Genomic DNA, 21,843 nt, shown 5'->3' on the forward strand with positions numbered 1-21,843 from the left:
TTTTCTTTTTTTTATATAAACATATATCTACACACTGACTGTAAATACATGCTTACATATGACAATAGTGTCTTAAATCCTTTTTCTCTGACACTCTGAAATCCAGACTTCTGCCTAAATAAACTGCAAAGATACACGAGAAATGAGAACTAGGAGTTTATTTAAAGCATCTGCAGAAACCGCTAAAGCCTTGTTTGCAGAGCAAAGGTTGCTAGCAAAGGAGGCATCATGACAGGAGAGCTATTGAGACTCGCCCATGCAGCGACAGGAAAAGGAAGTGATAAGGCAGAGCTGTCTCGTGACTGGCTAGACTTGTTTTAGGGAGATTAAACAGTTTCTTGAACAATGTAGACATATAAAAAAATAGAAGTTCTGTTTTAAAATAAAATATACAAATGAACTGACTAAACAGACAACGACTTATGTAAACTGTCGCGCACAAATACAATGAACAACATGGTTTTTATATAGTTTGTAAAGCACCTTCTGCACAGAGTGCATTTATTTTATTTTATCTAAGCATTCTCTTCAGTTGGAACATCCAAAAAGTTTTAAAAGGCTCAAAGGATAAATGAAAAGTGGCATTTTGTCTTTGCAGTTTTGAACAGGAAGACCCAGTTTCCTCTCTCTGGCTGTGTTCCTGACTTAGACTGAACATCAGGAAGCGCAGACGCCACGAGATTCCAAGGCATAATTTAGAGCTCAGCAACAAACATCCGCTTTGAAAGCTTTACAGATAATCACTGTAAGACTGTTTGGTGCAGAAATGGTGTTTTCACAGCACTTTGTAAAAGCAATTTAAAAGAAAAACTGAAAAGACTGTACGTTCACGGGATGTGCTTTAATGTGTTTCACCAAAAAATTGATGATTTACAAAACTGTGTAAAAACATTTTTAGAAAAACATGAAATTAAAATCTATTACACTATTAAAAAAACAAAGCAAAATTAATATCTTCTTTGAGTGGGATGCCACTTGTATCCACTTTGTCTTCCACTGCAAAAGGTGCAAAACCTTTTATTCCACATTTGAAATCGAGACGTAATAACAGGCGTTACAAAGAAACAAAGCTGCACATTTTATGGACCCTGACCTTCACACTATGGCACAAGAGCGTGGTTCTCTGAAAGGGTTGCTGCCTGTGGGGACTCCAACCAGCAAGGCGTCTTTTCCTGCGTTCTGCAGACAATACTGCTGGAGCTCTGCAGCTGCCTGGGACACCTGGAAGCAGAAACATAAAAATACACTCAGATGGTACAACTTTGTAACTCACATAAAAGGATTAAAAAAACACACACACACACAAATCAAGTGCAGGCCTTTTGTTTTCTAGGTTGTGCAAAACCAAAATCTGATATGTGTAACTGACACCCAGAGTTTTATTAGCATTTACAAGAGCAGATTTGACAAATTTATAAATTCCTTCATTTAAAAAAACTAAAACATTCATAAGATAATATAATGCTTATAATACAGAATACAGTGATAGTAATACAATACATAATACAAAATTATAAATAGTTAAATACATTTATAGATTATTAGGGTTGTAGTTGAGGTGGCACTATTTTAAATTGAATATACTGATTACCCAGTTTATTTTTTTAAATTAAGTAATACTTAGTAAATAACCCAAATCTTAAAATTATTCACAATAAATTGGAACTTAGTAGTAAAAAAGCTAATGCAGCTTATATTTATAATCAGAAATCTTGAACTTTTTGGAGTTTTTGCATTAAAAATAATTTTTTGACTTAATGATTAATTAATGGTGTGTGTTATATTAATCTAAAGCATGTATGTATTCATTAAACTATACAGAGTGACTTTTCTGTAGTGTAATACCGTACACTGAGTGTTATAAATAAAATAGATTAAACAATCTTATTCTAAATCTTATTCTAAAATTAATCTAGTTGCACTTTCCCAACATTCATAATGTACATATTAAACAAAATAGTTACATCAATCAACAAAAGCTAGTTTGTAGAAAGCAAGCAGTCGTGTTCTGTAAAGATGCCAGTTTTACCTTGATTCTTTCCACACTGGCCTCAAGCTTCAGTTGTTCTACCAGCCGTCGCATGTTGGATAAATTGGAATTGGAGGTCATGTTGTTTATAATTGTTTTGGGAGAGAAAAAGTCCTTGGGAAGGAAAAAGGGGGAAAAAGATGTCTCTTTAGTCTTTTGCTCTCTGCAGTTGCCTTCACTAATGGGCAGCAAATGCTGGACAGGAACAGAGTGGCCGGGTTTCTTTCCAAATGACCTCAGTGCACTCAGCTGAAGAAATAAGGAGTGATACAAACACACTGACCTCCCTGTGTACTACTAGAGACTTCATAGAAAAGTGTTGTAGAGATGTATTTTAAAAGGGAATTCAAGCTCCATTCACCCAGATTAAAAGTACTAGTATATTCAAAAAAGACTGTAGTCATTTTAATAGTGCGTTTCCTTAGAGATACAATTGAACCCCCCCCCCCCCCCCCCCAGGAGTAATGATATGGGTTTTATAAAATATAGCTTTTCTCAAATATGGCACAAATACATCTGGAATCTACCATTAAATATCTTTAATGATTTTCCCCCAATGAGGCTTAGTATTAAGTAGCTTTATGTACATAAAGGTTTACATAAAATGTTATCCAGTACATCTCTGTTATAGCAGATGATGTCATTAGTGACATTATTAATGAATCCTTTCATTTTTGTTTCGTGTTTTCCTCTGTTGTGTTTTAAATTTCTCTCCCTTCTGTTGTTTTTGATACAGAAGCTCTTTTAATAAATTATTACTATTGTGAAAATGATTTATCCTTTTCTGTCAGCGTTGCTTGTATGCATTAGTACTGAGACTAAAATATACTCTATTTTCGTCGTTTGTTTCGAACATGTAAATAAAAAGTAAAATTAATGAATAGCTTTCAAAACTACACTGAAGACACTGAGAAGTGAGATGAAGTATAAACAAGTTTATAATAATTTACTGATGAGTAATTATACCCCGTTTAATGCTATTTGATCATAATTAACCTCAACACACATACGCACATGTGATTTTTAAACTTCTTTAACGTTGTCTAGTTTATAGCTTTGCGCATGCGTACACCGATACCGGAAAGCGTCACGAGACGTCGTGCTTTACCTATCGCTATGGAGTAGTTACGACAACTAAGCTAACTGACTGCTTCTTAATGCAGTGTACGTGCGCGCGCGTGTGTTTTACCCACGTGGCTAATGAATTACGGCGGTTTCTGCGTCCTCATTGGTCCGCAGGTGATTATCGGGATTGGCTGTAAGCTACTTTTGCTGAAAGGTAAACGGAAACTTCCCCGGAGAGTCCACACTTCTGAGCGTTGTGTTCAAAACTCGGCAACAAATATGAGCTAAACGAAACTCTGAACAAAACTCAAAGCAGCCGGACTTCAGCAGACATGGTGGAGGTATTTTCCGGACGCACACTCCTGAACAAGGACGGAGAGTTTGTGGATCCTGAAGAGGCTCTGCGGAACAAGGTGGTGGGGATCTACTTCTCCGCGGGATGGTGCCCGCCGTGTCGGGACTTTACCCCAATCCTGTGTGACTTCTACACGGAGCTGGTGGAGGAGAGGGATCCTCCGGCTCAGTTTGAAATAGTTTTTGTGTCTTCTGACAAGTCAACCGATGACATGGTTGAATATTACCACGACATGCACGGAGACTGGCTCGCTCTGCCTTGGACGGATGATTACAAAAAGTGAGTTTCATAATCTAATATTTCACATTTGAACTTAACGTAACATAATCAGGTGTTTTATTTATCTTATACCTACACAGTGCAGTCTGTACAGTCTACTAGGCAGTGATCCAGCTTATGTAAAACGCTGATGCGCGTCACTGTCGAGGATTAGGTTTAAGCGACATCAAGTCCAGAGTGTTCTCTTCAAAGTGTCCTTTATTTGTTTATTTTGATTTCCAGATCACGTGATTTGAGTTATTGGAGGGTTGCGTGACTAAATCAAAGTCAGATCCGTACACCTGTGAGTGCAAACTTTTCTCTCAAACATTTTTTTCTTAAATAAAAGCAGTTATTTATTTATTACATAGCTACTTTAAAGTCGAGTATCAAGTTGTTCAGTTTCTAATCTTGGATGGAGTTGCAGCTATTCTGTTCATTTCTTTTTCTTCCCAAAGTTAAAACTGGACTCTTTGAATGTTCTGTTTAACCATACCAGTAGTGTGATTTAAATATATTCAGCAAAGCAGATGAGTATTGAAATAAAAACATCAAACATAAAAACATCCATGTGCCATTAAGTTAGCAGCATTTGAATGCTGTATCTAAGCAAAGTGAAGCTGTTTTTCTTACATTGTGTTTAGGTGTGTTGATTAATTGCAGCCAGTAATCATCTTTTATTTGTAAAATTTGAATTTGTGAGATATCTGTAGCCACAGTTGCCATCAAACTGCGTTGTTATGTGCAAGAATCTCACATGTATTCATGGAAAACTATCAAGTGTATAATAGATTCTTTACAGTGGAAGAAGTGTCTTTTTCTAATAAAGGCGCTTCTTTGTCTTTTTGTCCTCTCGCAGTGAGTTGAAGCATCGCTACAAGATCACAGCAGTGCCCAAACTGGTGATCGTGAAGGAGAACGGCGACGTGATCACGGACAAGGGCAGGAAACAGATCCGAGACCGGGGCCTGGCCTGCTTCAGGTCCTGGTTGGACGCTGCTGAGATCTTTCAGAACTTCAAGGGTTAGGAAAATAGAGGGCCTAACGAAGCTAATAAAATCTTCCTGCTTTCCATTTCAGTGTAGCCGTCTGACAGGTCGCCAGATCACCGGACAGCTTATGTTTCTGTTAGATGAAGATCTGCTTGTTTTTAATTCATCTTCTGCCCATTTTCCCGTCAGAGGTCAAACACCAGTAGTTAAAAATGCAATTTCAATGAAGCATGAGAAAGAATAATCGTATTTAGATTCCAGTAATTCTTAAGAGCTGGTCTAATGATGGTTTTGCAGTTATTACTTGGGCATAAGGAGTCAGTCTTGTAGTGTAGTGGCCATATAGTTGGAATAATGACACCGTCAGTGATTAGACTGGATTCATCCAGTTCTTTTTGCCACTGGATGTGAAATCTGCCTGTAATGTAAAGGCTTGACTGCACAACCAAACCACGACGAGGGCAGCGCTCTTATTTTTACTCCCAATACCTGAAATGGTAAGAAATGGTAGCTGATGAAACACCTCTTTATCTATGGTAAAGAACAATTGTGAAGTAGTGGGAAAGAAACTTCTCAAATCGCAGATCTTCTGTCATCCTATGCATTAACGATAAACCCTCAGGCACGTCCGATAGAGAAATTGAGCATTTCATGTGACTAATTCAAGCCAGCTGCTGCCGTTAAAGTACATGTATACAGTTAATGCGCTCTTCAAACATTTAGCCAGACTTTGCCTCTGTTAAATATGTATTTTGTTTCTATATTACTCACCTTTGTACATAAATGTAGTTCTATCTCAAGCTGCCTGTATATTTTTATATTCTGTTTTTAATGAGTTGTTAAGATGGGCTATTATTAAAAATTTAATAGAAGAAAACTATTCTGTTTTAATTATGATTATTATTACTATTTTTTTTTTTCAAGGTTTGATTATGTGTTGTAGTGCTGAAGAGCTGTTTGATGAACAAACAGAGTGATTCCCTTTTGCCTCATTAAACTGTGGAAAGCCCACAGGATCTGTTTCCATCGTGCTGGCACATCTACACGCATGGTCCTAATTACCTGTTTCCCTCGTGTGCGCTGACACAGCTGTTATCACTTTGTGCACGAAGCATCCAACAGACCTGGTGAATAATGATGCGTGTGCGCGGGCCATCTTCTCCAGGTCTTGTCTGCTTCTTAAAAAGAAGACAAGACCAGAATCTCAATTCTGAGATGAATTGAGTCGAGCATCCAGCGTCTCTTCAAGGACCTTTGTCAAATCTCAGAGGACTGTGCAGACCAAAAGATCTGAGTTTATTGATGCAAGTCTTCAAGGTAACATAACTCCAACTGCCACGTTAGATGGATTATTTATTGTTAAAATATACTGCAGTTTGCATCATTATTCCTCTGGGGAAAAGGATGAAGACGGTGCATTTCCACGGTGTGCCATGTGGTGTAGCTGCAACACCATTTATGAGTGTGAAGACTGACGGTTCAGTTTCGTCTTATTAAAGGGTGTTTTCACATTTATCTGCTTATCGCGGTCAATTGATTTTTCATCCGAGTGGGAGAGATCTGAGTAATGTCTGAGTATTTATTGATCGTGTTGAGGAGTTATTAAAAAGAGAGCCACCGGCATGGGACCCTATTTACCGCTGTTCGGTCTATTTATAAGGCAGTGCGGATGAATTTTATTCATTCATATAAAATCCTTATGTCCTTTGCGTGTAAAGGCCACTCATTTCCTGGTCCTCTAATGGCAACGAAAAGTAACTTTTCTTGTAGGCTACCCGTTAAAACATTTTGCAAGTAGCCAAGGATATACATCTAAGTGTGTAATTCCTTCAAGTTCAGAGGCAAACGCTGGACTCTTCTGTTTATTAGATATCTCTAGTTTCTACTTACTTGCTCATCCAAAATTGAATAAATAACTTGTATATTAATGCAGATTATGTTTCTAAAGTGTATCTGAGTACTTCGCCACCGCTGTGTATCGATACTCAACAAGAGAACTACATTTTTACTCCAAAGACAACAGTTTTTGCTCCGTGCCTGTCACATGATTTGGGTCCTTAGAGAGCCCCTCGGGTCACTTGTAGATGAAGATGTGGGCTACACATTTGGACTTCTTGTTGGCCTTACAAATGAAAGGCAGTAGTGTTTCCTGCTGCTGTAACGGTGTCTTGAGTAACAAGGCTGTCTTTATGAGAGGACCTTGAGAGAGGGAGGCGGAGAGCTGGGCGGACCGGCGGACCTGCACGGAGAGAGCGCATCGGGGTCAAGTTGATCACATTAGCTGTCTGACTTCCGCTCATAACCTTCAAAATAAAACTTGTTTAAAAATATATATAGTCCCTCCCCCCCCCCCCCCCCCCCCCTCAAAGGTTGTTGCTAGATTTAACCTGCTGTCATTCAGATTATTCATCAATCAGTAAAATTGTTTAAAAACCTGAGGCAAGTCAGTAAGATTAATAATTACATGATAGGGAGAAAGCTTTCTTAAGAGTTATATAATAGGGTGGCCAGAAAGGTATACATGGAAAGATGAATGAAAATGTAGACAAAAAATTTTTTGTATTATCAGAGCTCTTGAGTTTAAAAACAAAAAAACTACAGTAGTGCCAGGAATATACAGATTGTTTTCCTGTTTTGAGCAATATCATAAGAAAAACAAAGCAATACGAACTCTTTTTGGTTTTCCAAACACACAGAACACAGAGAGCAACTAACAATGTCTTTCTCACTGAATGGACGGAATAAAAATAGTAAGGGTAAAGTTAAACAAGTAGACATTGCATGTGGGGGTTAATGTACAGTGAGATTTGATAAATATTTCATAATTTCATCTTTGAAAAAAACCTCCAACCTTTCACTGTTAAACTGATTTTTACATGACTTAAGGCACAAAGAAGTAAGTGGACGACTAACAGAGGAGCATGATGAGACTTTTCGCAAACAGAACGCCAGTATTTTGTACTGCAAACAAGACAACTTGAGGGGAAGGAATGGGGAAAGTTACCCTATGTTAAATGCAATTTCCCCAGTTGGCTGGGATACTTTTTTTTAAAAATCACCATTCAATTAAAAAGCAGTAGTTTGGGACACAGTCTTCATTGCTTCATTGCTTTTGTTTGTTTGTTTGTTTTTTGTTAAGTTGTTGCTGGTTTCCAGTTTCCAATCATGATGGCAACAAGCCACATCATCTCTTAATTACTAGCGGATCAGTACTTTGTTTTTAACGCTTAAGTTCAGTATGTAGCCCACTGGACTGTATTAAATAAGTCGTTTTCTTGGAAATGAAAACAACAACAACAACATTACATTGATTTAGTGGTCATTATAATGTGTTCAAAAGTTGCAAAAATAATATCATGATTCATTTCATAAATCATGACACACTGCTCTCCCAGAAGTTTCCTTTATGGGTTAAGAGTATCAGTATCGATCAGCATCGCCAATACTGGCCCTGTATTTACTTGGTATCACTTCTACTCTTAACCACGTTTCATTATCAGAAATTGTTGCTTTTAAGGATTTGTGGTTTAATTGAACAAAAATCGAATAACTAATATGAACTGGGGAGCTTTGAATAAGTGCAGGTAACTATTTTCCATTTTTAGTGCTTTTATTTTTATTTCTCTTTTTAAGCTAATGTAACTGGCTTGGATGAAAAGCTTTAGCAAAGCTTGATACATAATTAGTGCATTTTATTGTGAAGGCAGCAGGCTTCTCGTGTTCCGGTGCTGTTCTCGCTGCTCCGCGGTACAAACGCTCACACCCGCTCCTGGACAACCGAAGAGTCGTCTGTGGACCGGTGGAGGGCTGCAGGACGGTTCCGCAGCACCGGGACTAAACAAACCTCCGCTCCGCTCACAGTGGACCGGACTGACGACTGCTGGGACAAGAGGTAAGTTGTCCGCATGAGAGGACGCTGAAATACAGATGTAGCCTGTCGATAGCCGTACTGTAAAATAACAAAAGCCTAATATTTTAATAGGGAACATGTGCGGAGTTATTCTCACTTATTCTCTATCAGTGCAAATTGTTAGTTTATATTTGGATTGTCTGTAATTACAGGGTTTAGCGATCAACTTTTTGTGCGTAATTACGCCCAACTTATCAGGTCATTTCCCCCCATAATGCGCTTTATGGAGATATCAGGAAGAGGCAAAGAAACGTGCAAAAATGTGTCCACAATTTTGAATTTAACTTGTGTTTGTTTTTGCAGCAGCGCCTTTTCTGACATTTAATTCATCCATCCCACACTAATATTTAATACCAATGCAGCACTAATCACTGACGGGGTCCAATCAGTGACTCATGTGTAAGGTCACTCCAGACCAAAACCACATAGAGGATCTGAACAAAACATCACCCACAATGATTTCAGCTGAGCAGACCCAGATAATAAAATTACATGCACTCAGTCAAAGTGTAGGCTTCTTTCTAACAGTATCCCACTGAATCTCACTCACTCTCTCTCTCCTGCTCTCTCTCTCTCACTCTCTCTCTCTCTCACACACACACACACATGCATACATCCAGTACACACTGCTGGAGGTTTTTATCACAGAAAAGGCTCTAATCCTGCTTAGTGCGCTTACTAACAAGTACCTAGCACCCTGAAATATTTGGTTTGCATGCTGGCAGAGTAGATTGTTTTTTTTCCTCAGACTTGAAGAGTGAAACTTGAGGGATTACTCAGCGTGTGAGTTTGTTTGGCAGGCAGACCGTGTGTGTGTGTGTGTGTGTGTGTGTGCTACAGGTCTGTCATGGTGTGCACTTTTTAAAAGCTGATGTGACAATAACATCAGCTTTTATGTGTTAAGTGCACGTCTGTGAATGTTTACAGTTTTGCTCTCCCATGCTGCACCATCGTGTTTCACATTTCAGACAACAGTGTCGTGCGGGATAATTAGCCATTGACATTTCAAATGCTCTGATGTAACATCCCTGCAGCACAGTGACAAATGAGATCTGATGATATTACAGTCACCCTCGCTATGTGTCTTTTGATTCTTTCAGATGGTTCCAGTCTTGAGAAAACTATTGAGTTAAATGCAGATCGCATAAATGGCACTGATTTATCGCCCTGCGTTGGTAGGGCCGGCTGACAGTTAACAGTATAAATTATCAACAGCAGATGGTGGAGCTGGTTTGGTAGCAGTTAAAGAAACCTGTTGTAACCCCTTAAAGCCAAACCACAAGCCTTCACCTTAGCCTTGCTGCGAGGTTAGAGTTGAGAAACGTCTGATGGTAATTTCTGTTCTGCGGTGTGCGGCTTCAGGGAGAACAGGGAAGTCGTGAGTTTGCCTCATAATTGTTTAGTTTTTTTTCCCATTGCACAAGAAAAGCAACGGTGAATGCGCTGCAGGTGTTTCTGGTTGAGATGAGCAGGTGTAAAAAAATGTGGATGCGCCGGATTTCTTCATTTTCTGTCAGCTTCAATTGTTTGCCGTCTTGCCATAATCTGTTGTCATCTATTTATAACTGTCCACCTGCAACCGTCACCGTCAACAGCGGTAAGACCCGTGACACAGGGAGTGTCTCACTGTGTAAACCACGATTTATTATATTACATCGCGATTATGCAGAGGCTTACTGTGCCCTCTATGAATTGGATTGCGGTTTTCATTGTGCTTCTGTGGATGAGTTACTGCCGTCTCAGAAAGGGCAAATTAGCGGGCAATGTATATATGTGTATATAACCATCCATCCCTTTCCTTAACTGCTTATCAGATCCGGTGTTGCACTGGCTGGAGCCTCTCCTGTAATAAGGTGAAAGGCTTGCTGCTGCTGGCCGGCAGGAAGGGTGGGGGGGGGGGGGGACAAGTGCGTCAGATATCAGTGTGTTAGTCTGTACCATTAATTCCCCTATTATAAGAGGTCCAATTGCACTAATGGACATTTCACATTCATAAAAAGCAGGAAAAGGTTGAAATTTCTGACATCAGTGAAGCAGAATGTGGGAAGTAATTCGATTTTTTATTTTTATTTTTTTTTAAACTTAAGAAGTGTCTGCTTTATTTTCAGAAGAGTTGCCACTCTTTATTCCCTGCTGCAATGACCCATTTTCCCCATGGGGACCATTAATGTTTAATCTGATCCAATCTAACCTAACCGTGAAGAAATGGAGCACTTGAAGAGAGGGAAAGCAGGGGGCGGGGTTGGACGGTGCATGTTAACACAGACACTTGTAGTGAAGTAGAGGCGTGTAGGCTTTTTCGTTGTTTTCGTTTTTTTTAAAGGGCCTTCCAGATGGCACGCCGACTGGAAGGATCCGGAGAAACCGGCCCCTAATGAATGGGAGGGAGAATCACCTGAGGGGACAAGAAACATCAAAGAAAGCTTTCTCTCACCTTCCTACCCTCAAACAGACTCTTTTAATCCCGACTTTTTCCTCTCTCTGCTTCATTTTCTCCTTGCAGCATGTATCTCATCTACTCGCTTAATAGTTCCCCTCGAGTTATCTGAGGATATAGTTGTCAAACTCACCACCCACTTTCTTTCCCCACTCGTTTTCAAATTTTATCTTAATTAATCTCTCCTCCTCTCCTTTCCTTTCCTCTCCTCTGCTGTCCTTCCCTAGAGGATGTTCCCCAATTTTCCAGTAAGATAGCCAGAGGGCAGGTTCAGACAGCACTGTGTGAAAAGAAGACATTCAGTGAGGCCAACAAGCACACAAACACATTAACATCCCTGCCCTGCACGGTAACAAGTATACCACTCGGCAGAGACTTCAGAGCTAGGATGAAGGAGAGGCAGACAGTATGGAGCAGAGTTTAAGCATGCATGCTTCTGTGGTTTGTACGGTTGCTTGTAGACATCTCAGGGGTCAGTTACTCACAGACAGTTTATGTGTATGGAAGGAAAGGGCCGAGGTAGGAGGAGAAGGTTGTTTTTAAAGGATTAATATTCTCTCATATGAACGTGCTTTACAGATGAGTATATGAAATGATGGGACTTAGAGGAAGATTTAAAGAACGCAACATTTTTTGCAACCACTCATAATTGTATATGGTCAGTAAAAAGCATAGCAATATACTGAATTTTCTGATTTATTTATTTGCATACAGTAGATAAAGCTATTGCTCCTAGCTGGCCCTGGAAGCCTGCCTGTGTTGTGAGATTCCTGTTTTTTTGCCTTCAATATTTAGTTTTGCTCACTGCAGCGCCAAATGTGATGGGAGGAGTGGGCACGGCTGCATCTGGGTGGGTTTACTATGAAGGGAGTTGAACACAGCCAGGCTTCCTTTGTATTAGCTGGCTCGAAAAATACCAGTCAGAGATAAAAGTGGCTGCTTTGCAGGTCATGTGGCTCTTCTTCCGCACAAAGTGATTCCTATGAGTGCACCCACTCCAATCGGGGATGACGATGATAATAAAATGGTGATAAAATTCTATAAAGAACAGTAATAACACAAAATTAAAATATGACACGTTTGCAAATAAGGCGAGAAAAAAACTGTTAATTTGGAATTTAAAGCACAGAGCGGTAAACATTTTAATTAATTTATCGCTGAGCGCCCTCTCAGTGCTGCTGTTTATTTCTGAGATGACGACTGCTCATTAGAGCCCTGAAACTTTAAACTGGATCCATTTAAACATTAATGGTTGTGTATCCTGATAACAGAGACGTTAGCTTCCCGGCACAATATAGGGAGATAAATTTTATGACTTGATAGACGTGTTGTGTGTTCCGGTAGCTGCAACTCCAGCAGTGTGAAAGAAGCTTAGAAGCAGATTTTTAAAAAAATATATACATATAAAAACATTTATACATTTTCCCAGTCACCAAATAATACAACACACAGTTTGCACTAGTGTAACTTTCCAGCTTGGTTTAATTTGTGACGTTAGTAAAAGCGGCTTAACAATTTGCACATGTAAATGTACTCGCCCATTAAGGAATCGATATTGGACTCAACAAATGCTGTAAATAAAAGAATGAAATTAATGCAAAGTCTGACCATAGTTTGCTCCCTACCAGCTTATGTGTTCACCATAAGTTACCAGTTGGTGATTTAGGTAAAAAGAGAGCCACATGACACAGGAAACTCTGACTTTAAGCTAAACCATTAATCTTGCTTCTTAGTACACCCCTCTAGGATTCACATGGTATCGTGCTTGTGACTGTTTGTGTAGGTATTTGACTGCACCCACTGAAGGATTCTGGGCATGCAACCTACACAAACTTGCTTGTGTGCAGAGAAAGAAACCAACCGGATGTAGCTCGACATGGATTATATGACGTGAAGAAATGCAATCTATGATATGTTCAAGTTGAACGCTGATTATCTGAAAAGATTATTTTTTTTTTTTATCATTTTATCTTGAAGACGTCAACTTGGATCCACTCTTTGAAGCTTGCCTTTCTTTCTTATTGTGGTTTAGTAACAGTGCAAATAGATAAATGAATCACTTAAAGCACATTTGTTAATGATTAATAGCTGATTAAAAAAAAAAAAAAAAAGTCCACTAGGTTCACCAGTGTATGAATGTGTGTGGGAATGGGTGGATGACTGGATGTGTAAAGCGCTATACAAATACAGGCCATTTACCATTTTTACAAGAAACAGTCGATCAGTCACAATCCATACAGTTATCTCCAGAGAAGTTGCCGGCTGGGTGGCAAATTTGATTGGCTGACTGGCCAAAAAAACAAAAAAAAACAACAAGAGCTCTGCTGGAGGACAGTTTATGCATCAGAAACTGTTCAGTAATCTAAAATTTTTTTTATAGATTGTTTTGAGAGATATTGCCGTCTGTTAAAATAACAAACCTCGGAAATATTGGAAAGTCTGGCGCTTGACTGTTTTTGTGTACAGCCGGCATTCTCTGTTTTCTCAGATTATACTGTGCTCACCTTTGTTCTAGATTGTATTATTGTTAATTTTAAAAAAAAAACACCAACAACTTTGCGCACCTTTTCCCGTGCTGCAACACATATTTTGGACACTGCCCTCTAGTGACAATTAATAGCTGAAACATGTAGACAACAGTTGCGTGCAGGCTCTGTGTAGACAATCACATAGGTGTGATTGTAGAGGCAGAGCTGGACTTGACCAGAGGCTCTGTAGCCCCTCCTGATATGTCAAGTCATTACACTCAAGCTGTGACCTCTGAAGTCACGGGAAGTGGCATAATTTGCAGTTCCCTAAAGGTGAGTGGGTTGTAATCTTCAGTGTTTAAATGACGGCGTGTTTGGAGCCTGTTACAAAACCAGTTTTGATATGATAAATAGGCATGAAAAAACATGCAAAGACAGAAACCCCCCAGCATTTGATTCAAACCCAGGACCTTTTTACTGTGAGGCAACAGTGGTAACGACTCCACCACTGTGCCTCCCTACGTCTAGCCTGCTTCTTTAAATTGTTTTAAGGTTTAAAATGAATGCATAACTCAGGGCGCGGCCACTTTGAATAATTCACGAGTGCCATTTTTCTTTGTTTGGGGATTTGTTTTTGAGCTGCTTCCTATTTGCCAAAATTAGCATTGCACAGTGAAGGACAGATAAAGGAACTAAGCTAGAAAGCCAGTGCTGTCATGAGCTGAGAGCATGAAAATATGGTCACATCTACTTTCCAAACCCAACATGGCACTAGGCAAAACAGCTGGGCTTAAGATGGGAGTCCACAAACTGTGGGGTGACGTCACTTTGGCGACATCTATCTTTCTCTCATAATCATGCAATCTGTGCTGGCATTCCTTTTATATCTTCAGTCTGGCGCTGCCACCATCCCCACTGATGTCTGTGGGGGAGTATAAACAAGCACATCTTGAAAACAGCTGAATGCGAAGTAGGGTGAGTATTGAAGTCTCTTTTTCAGAGACTAAGATTTATGAACAGTTTGCTTGTTTGTTTGTTTAGTAAAATGTGGTTTTTCAGAGCGTGTTCTGGCATGAGCATGTTAAGATTTCCCCTCATGTGCACTGTAGATCTGAAAACGATCAAAACCCAAAATGCACAAAGTAATGGAAAACAGTGGCTGCCATGAACAGGAGAGAAAAAATCTACAACTTTGAAGTGCAACTATATAATAATTCAATAGGAGATGCAGATATGAGAGATAAAAAGCTTAAATGTGCAAAAGTGCTGATAAAATCCTGAACAGTATAAGTACAGTGTCTTCTGTGTGTTTCTGCTTTACAACCACCCCGCCTGATTTTCCAGGCCATTGCACTCTCTTTCACACAAACACTCACACCCTTTGAAAAGATGCATATACTGTGAATTCCCAGTGCATATGTTTTTATGAAAGAGCGGTCTGATGGAGACAACAAAGACAGTCTGCTCTTTAAAAATGACAGCAGGGATTAAGATGCTTCGTTTGTCGCGATGTTGCGGTCACGAGGTTGCTTCTCAAATGCCTCAGGCACTTAAAGGTTGGCCTGAAGCACAGAGAGGGGCACACAAACAGAGATATGCTGTCACCTGCGTGTGATTTCTGCTTCACAAGTGTGACTGAGACTCACAAAATGGGGCAACGGACAGAGAAGAAATTCATTCTTTCTCCCCCCCCCCCCCCCCCCCCCCCCCCCCCCATTTTTTTTCTAAGTGCAAACTCCTGCAGCTTCAGCTACTCTCTCAATACTCGTTGCTACACTTTGCTCACACGTTATCTCCTCTCTGACTTATTTTCACAAAGATGAGCACAACACTTCTAACAGGTGTCAAGAGGAAGACAATATTTTTGATGCACAGATGCGCCTATTTCAGTAGAAGCACACACAGTGAAACAAACAGGCATAAATCCCCTGGGGACAGGAAACAGCAGCGGGAGGGGAGGAAGTGATTTTAGCGGCTGACCCAGATGCTGCTGCTGGGAATATCTCTGGTCACCAAATACTAAATCATTCTTTTTCTCGGTCCTTACTTTCTTTTCTTTGTGACAGGCAGATTATTTTTCCGCTCTCTACTGGATGTCTCTCTGCATCTGTGTTTCTATTTCCGGCATATCTAATAATGGGGACAGCACATTTATCAGCTGCGACATCTCAAAAAGTGAAGAAATGTAATGTGTTGGTAAACAAACTAGCGTTCGTATTGCCTGTAGATGTATTTGATGCATTCTGCAAAAGAAACGTGGGAAAAAGATTTCTCAAAAGAGTAGCTCAGTGTACTATGAGGACTGAAACAACCATCAGGAAACTGTTATCAGGTGTTGGCCCTGCCAAGCACTGACTTAAAGGTGGAGGTTGAAGAGACACGGTGGCAGAGAGAAAACACAGGAACTATTGTGGTAAACTTCACGGCAGGTTTGTTTTTTGGGCTGTTGAAATTGATTTATACTGAGAATCTGATCAGTTTATATGATTTCCTTTCTGAGAAACAGTATGTTTGGATTTACGGTAGATGCAGACATCTGTGGTTTTCAGGTCTCTGAAGGATCTCCACAACAAAGTTTTCTGCTAGCACAGACGAAAACTTTAAATCAAGTTAGAAATGTTTTTGAATCTATAGCCACACCTGCACTCAAGAGTACTTGAGGCTTTACTTGGCTAAGGGATTTGAAGCTTGAAGTGCTAACACAAGAATCCTAACAGCATCAGTGGTGATATGCTCCTTTTAAACACATGCAGTCATGTCAATTCACTTCAGTTTTATTTACGTAGCGCCAAATCACGGCAACAGTCATCTCAAGGAACTTTATATTGTAAGGTAAAGACCTTACAATAGCACAAAGAATACCCCAGCATTCAGATGACCACCTATTAGCAAGCATTGAGTGACAGTGGGAAGGAAAAACTCTCCTTTTAACTGGAAGAAACCTCCAGCAGAACCAGGCTCAAGGAGGGGCAGGCATCTGCCGCACCAGCTGAGGGTGAGGGGAGTAAAACGGGACAAAAGACATACTGTGGAAGAGAGGTGGAGATCATAATGCCTAATGATAACTAATGGCAAAGTGAAGAAGAAAGTTTTTCAGAGGACTCTGTGCAGTCCTGTCAAACTTTCAATTTATCCTTAACTGCTTTCATAGAAATTAAGAGGATGAGTAGCAGCCAAGTGCTGCTACTACTTGATTAAATGAACATCATTAGATAGACTCACACTGTATCTGTGAGTCTATCTCTGCAAAAACATTTGGTGGTTTTTTGCTGGTGTGATATTGTGACATTGTGTTAACACAATGTCACAATATCACAGTGGACCTGACCCTGCAATACTCGGAGAAACTGCAGAAAGTCCAAGAGCTGCATGCCAAACTCTGCATGCCTCAGTTAGCATGTTACATGTTTAAGTTCAGGACAGTACAATTAGAAAAAGACTGAACAAGTATGGCTTGTTTGGACGGATTACCAGAGGACAGCGTCTTTTGTCTAAAAAGAGGATCGCAGCACAGCTTAGCTTTGCAAAGCTGCAAAAGAACAAACCACAAAACCTAAGAGATCTATGCATAAACGGATGTCCACAAACCTCAATGGACTGAAGCAACGCTTTAAAGAAGAGCAGGCTAAATTTCCTCCAGAGCCTTAAGAGAGACTGATAAAGTCGCACAGAAAATGATAAATGATTGCATTAAGTAAGTAAAGGTGCTTCTACTTTCTTTTTCACAGGCCTGAATAATGTCTCTCACTATTTTACCATAGCTTGTTAGCACAGATGTAGCACATGTCAGACACATTGTGAGAATAAACATTTTATGAGCATGCGTTTACTTTAGTGCTAGATGGTAACAGGAAACTATATGCCTGTAATTATTTCTCTGCGGTGTTTTTGAGTTGAGGCCACGGCTATCCCCGTGGGGAGTCAAATAACCAGGGCTGAATCAATTCATTCATTCCGGTGGGACTCGGCGGTTTGACTGCAGGACTCTGCTTATAAATCAAAGTTACACCAGCCTTCTTTGCAGTGATGAATCTTTCTCACATACCTTTATGACTTGGAATGACCACATTGCCATAGACAACATATACTTTTGTTCTGTCAGGGGTACATTTGCAAAGGTTTCAAGAAGCTGAACTAAAATAGCGCAGGGAGAGAACAATCACCCCAGCCTTAGTCAGCTGATGGCTCAGTTGACGATAATCAATCTGCATGCTAACCTAATCACCTGCTGGCTGTAGCTTCATACTCTCCTCCCACCACGAGCTTGCATTTGACAATGCAAAGCAGCGCATTTGTTCCTCAGTAAAAACGGGAAATTGACCATCACAATGCCAGACCCAGGCACACGCTGTAATTCGTGTGAATGGCTTGTGATCACATTTACTGGCATTAGTTCGAGCGCAACTGTGCTACAGGAAGTCAAAATCATCTGGAAAAACCAATGTAATTATTTAGAGGAGGTTCCCTGCAACTCTCAGCTAATGAGAAGCTTTTGTGAACGAGCCAAAATGAACTGATTAAACTGCCATTAATGTCATGCCACATGTTTTGAAGATCCATGGCTCCATATAATGATATCATGAGGACTTTTTCTGTAATTCAAAGGACGATACTCGATGTGAGGAGCCGCAGCACGCTCTCCAGCACTAACTCAGCCACTTTTCCCCGAGCGTCCTCTCCTCAAACATTTTTTTAAGTCAGCAGCGGAGGTCCTGCTGGAGAGACGCCCTGTCTGTCCTGATTCAGCCATCTGTTAGAGCACAGTCCAGTATTCACTTCTGCCATATACTAATCCTTTCATTACGCTCAGCTTCAGGCTGTCCTGTCAAAGAGCTGACTGTGTGGGGAGTCAAGAGAGACCGGGACTGATACACAGAGATACATTTACAGATACATACAGGAACACTGAAACACCTTCCCACAAGAACATATATATGCATAGACACGCACACAAAACGTCTATTTATGCTCAAGACTTGCATTCAGACATCCAAATACACCATACTGCTGCTCACCTTTCCCACGCAGAAGACATAAAGTACAGAGTTATCGCTTAAACTTTACAGCTTGTTGTTCACCACTTAGTTTTACTTTGTGACGTTTGACGTTTTTGGATTACCACAAAACACAAAGCACGTCTGGTGCTGATCATGTCAGTGGTTGTATCTGCATTTGGCTGGTAGCGGTGAATGTTTGTCTGTTGTGTAAGATCAATTTTGTGCTGACTAAATGTTCTAACATGGCTAGATCAAGTCTTTTTGGGATGACGGTTCCTTTTTTGGGACAAGTTGTTATTTTACCATCTGTGCCAGACAAAAAGTCATAAGATCATCACTTTTATTACAGTTTTTCTTTCGTAACATAAATCGATGGGATATTCTAACCAAGCCCACAAAATTTGTTCTAAAACGGTGGTCCAAACAACTAACGTTGCTATCCACAAAGCCATCCCAGTAAAAATGCTGCTCAAGAGCTTTTGTGAGGAAAGTTTAAATATAGTCCTCGAAAAAAACAACAATGCATAACCCATCATTCAGAAGCATGTCGAGGCAATAACATGGACTAATGGTTTTCTATATGGCTATCAGTCTCTCACATTGCTATAAAGGAAATTTGAACCACTTTTCTTTACAATGTTGCTTGTTGAGTTTTGCAAGCATTCATTAAATACATTTATTTGTCTTTGAAGGGCCTACTGCGGCACCTCAGTCCAGGTGAGGTCTGGACTTTGACTGTGTCATTGCAACACCTTGATTCTTTTCTTTTTTCAGCCATTCTGTTTTAGATTTGCTGCTGTTCTTTGTCCTATTGCATGACAATTTTGTGCCAGTTGACAAATTGTCACATGGATGGCCTCACATTTGTCTCCAGATCTCCAGATCCACATTTGCCGAATGGTGGACAAACCAGACATCTTGTGGTTAACTTTAACATGAACATGTTAAATGAGGACTGCAGAGTCGGAGATGTAGCTTTTTGATTTTTTGCAGTTTGTCTGAGCATTGCATAATCTGAGCTTTATGCCAATAAGTTCATCAATTGCATCAACAGCACCGGGCTGATAATAACTCTTTTAATTCATATGGAGAAAGTAAGGGTGTATTTACTTTACTGTCTTTATTGCATGACTGTGGAAACATAAAGAGCAATAATATGACACTACAGTCCACTTCATGTGCACATACCAATACACACACTGCAGGTACAAATAGCTGCATAGGTGTATACATATTTTCCTCTCTATTCCCTGATCTCTCTCTCTCACTCACACACACACACACACACACACACACACACACACACACACACACACACACACACACACACACACACACACCTTAGCACATATGAACTATAACTTCTGGAGTTTCAAGCTCACGCTCCCTTACTTACTGCGTCATATCTTCAGTGACAACATTGTTTTCCAGGAGCTTTAGTCCTGAGGCAATGCTTGGTTTGGCAACTTCTTGCCACCCTAAAACTAATATGTCAGAGTAGCCTGGTCTATTTCTGATTCAGTGCATATTTAAAGACACACCCTCCAGTGTTTAGAGAAAGCTGGTGCACGTCAAAATGTTAAAAAGAATTGTTTCCAATAACTGTCCTTTCTGTCTCTCTCCTTTCTGTTTCCTTTGTCAGGAAAACAGCTTTGGAAAAAAAACAAACAGATGACTACTGAGGATTAGAGTTCTATGAATTTTTTTTCTTCTTTCTTTCTGCATCAGTCGCATTTGTATAGGAGACTATTTGGCTGAGCATTCGGATACTGGAAGGAGGACAGGAAGAGGACAACATGGACTTAGTGGGAGAGTCAGAGCAAACAGATGAGTCACTTATGAGTGACAGATGATGCAACAGTGTCTGGAACAGTTTCTTCTCACAGACCATGGAGCTAATTGGACCAAGAGAAAGGAAGAAAGTGTTTTTTCACAAGTGTCTGCCTTTTTTCTTTTTTTTCCTTTATTTTACCAGTGACACAACAGTCTCAGGCAGTTGGGAACCAATGACCTAATTCAAATTAAATGACCTCACACTGATATGTAGCCCGCCTCCTCACCGGGTGATGGAACATAAACACAAGTCAGACATCATTAAGGCCAGAGTGTGTGAGGTTACATGATACCTCTGTGGGTTTAACCAGGAGGAGTGAGTTTTGATGTTGCGTGCAGTGATGTTACGGCGCGGACTACTGTTGTGGGTGTCCCGTGTCGGGGGGCTTCTGGTGCTCCTCTGCTGCTCACTTTCGCTCCTTTATGTGATGAGATGCAGCCCGCCATACTCTAATGACCCTCCACTGAGTCATATATTACCCCACGCTGGATCTAATCATCCCAGCTTGGGAGGCACGAGGCCGGAGACCGGAGCGGGAGCCGCTGGGGTCGGAGGAGCTGGGCCTGCCCACAGCGGCGGTCCTCCGAGTGCCCACTCTTACCAGGTGCTCCTCCAAGAACGTGAGGAGCAGCACCGCCTCCACATCTCCTCCTTGAAGAAACAGATAGCTCAGTTGAAAGAGGCATTGCAGGAGCGCAGTCAGCAGTTGAAAGGAGTACAGGAAAGCCTGAAAAGAGCCAATGGAGGCCCAGCAGAGGGGCAGGAAGGAGGCGCTGCCTCACAAGGAGGTGGTGTTGGAGAAGCTCAGGTAGCCAAGAGCCAGCCGGCGGACCTACAGGAGTTCCTGAAGGCCCAGCTGTCAAAAGCTGAGGTGACCTTCGGCATCAGGTTGCCCAGCGAGTACGCTGTAGTGCCATTTGAGAGCTTCACCCTGCAAAGAGTATACCAGCTGGAGATGGGGCTGACACGTCATCCGGAGGAGAAGCCTGTGAGAAAGGACAAACGAGAGGAGCTTGCGGAGGTCCTAGAGACGGCTCTGCATAGCCTCAATACGCCTTCATCTGAGCAGGACCGCAGGAGTGCAGTGGAAAAGGCCCAAGCTAGCAAAGTCTACACACCATCTGACTTCATAGAAGGTGAGAGTATGTTAAATCTCAACCCAATCTCCTGAAATATGTGTTTATCTGCAAATATTTTATCAAAGGTAAACGTGTATGGTATCAACAGAAGCATCAAAGTCTCAGCTTAAAGCTTAAAAGTTGCACCTTTTGAAATGTGTTGGTTGCAGCGGTATGGCACAACTTTTACTTGAAGGGTGAATGTTTCTACTTCAAGTTTCACTACAGCTCAGAGTGTTTGCAGACAAGGCGGCGTCTTCCACGCAAGCTACAGAGCAGCCAAAGCAATCATAAGGAGGTTTTTGTTGTAGCACCTTCTTTGCACCCAGCAACCAACCAATACCAGTGACAAATACCCACAGTGCATCGCTGTAAAGGAT

General features: G+C 40.8%; 3 protein-coding genes across 3 annotated transcripts in view; 2 read left to right on the plus strand and 1 right to left on the minus strand.

Moving 5' to 3' along the window:
- Positions 1 to 822: 822 nt before the first annotated feature.
- Positions 823 to 2,274, minus strand: gng10 (guanine nucleotide binding protein (G protein), gamma 10). Its single transcript, XM_086302572.1, has 3 exons — positions 2,030 to 2,274; positions 1,094 to 1,221; positions 823 to 996 (listed from the first exon to the last, which is right to left on the minus strand). The coding sequence occupies exons 1-2, from the start codon at positions 2,108 to 2,110 to the stop codon at positions 1,096 to 1,098; spliced, it is 207 nt and encodes a 68-aa protein (XP_086158698.1). The 5' UTR covers positions 2,111 to 2,274; the 3' UTR covers positions 823 to 996; positions 1,094 to 1,095.
- A 1,001-nt stretch (positions 2,275 to 3,275) lies between these two features.
- nxnl2 (nucleoredoxin like 2) lies at positions 3,276 to 5,579 on the plus strand. Its single transcript, XM_086301057.1, has 2 exons — positions 3,276 to 3,728; positions 4,567 to 5,579. The coding sequence occupies exons 1-2, from the start codon at positions 3,427 to 3,429 to the stop codon at positions 4,733 to 4,735; spliced, it is 471 nt and encodes a 156-aa protein (XP_086157183.1). The 5' UTR covers positions 3,276 to 3,426; the 3' UTR covers positions 4,736 to 5,579.
- A 2,782-nt stretch (positions 5,580 to 8,361) lies between these two features.
- Positions 8,362 to 21,843, plus strand: part of csgalnact1a (chondroitin sulfate N-acetylgalactosaminyltransferase 1a) — a 35,646-nt gene continuing 22,164 nt past the window's right edge. Inside the window, exons 1-2 of the mRNA XM_086301058.1 lie at positions 8,362 to 8,591; positions 20,154 to 21,481. Of these exons, the coding sequence (XP_086157184.1) occupies positions 20,671 to 21,481 (811 nt within the window). The 5' untranslated portion in view covers positions 8,362 to 8,591; positions 20,154 to 20,670. The remainder of the gene's footprint in view (positions 8,592 to 20,153; positions 21,482 to 21,843) is intronic.

The sequence above is a fragment of the Aulonocara sp. 'chitande type north' Nkhata Bay genome, linkage group LG7 (assembly GCF_057382095.1).
Source record: "Aulonocara sp. 'chitande type north' Nkhata Bay isolate Kocher_YH1m ecotype deep benthic linkage group LG7, A_spYH_male_GT1.1, whole genome shotgun sequence".
Taxonomy (NCBI): Eukaryota; Metazoa; Chordata; class Actinopteri; order Cichliformes; family Cichlidae; genus Aulonocara; species Aulonocara sp. 'chitande type north' Nkhata Bay.

Coding starts and splice junctions, on each gene's coding strand:
- gng10 (XM_086302572.1), bottom strand. CDS start 2,110: ATGACCTCCAATTCCAATTTATCCAACATGCGACGGCTGGTAGAACAA. Junction 1,222..2,029: donor CCAGTGTGGAAAGAATCAAG/GTAAAACTGGCA, acceptor TTCTGCTTCCAG/GTGTCCCAGGCAGCTGCAGA.
- nxnl2 (XM_086301057.1), top strand. CDS start 3,427: ATGGTGGAGGTATTTTCCGGACGCACACTCCTGAACAAGGACGGAGAG. Junction 3,729..4,566: donor TGGACGGATGATTACAAAAA/GTGAGTTTCATA, acceptor GTCCTCTCGCAG/TGAGTTGAAGCATCGCTACA.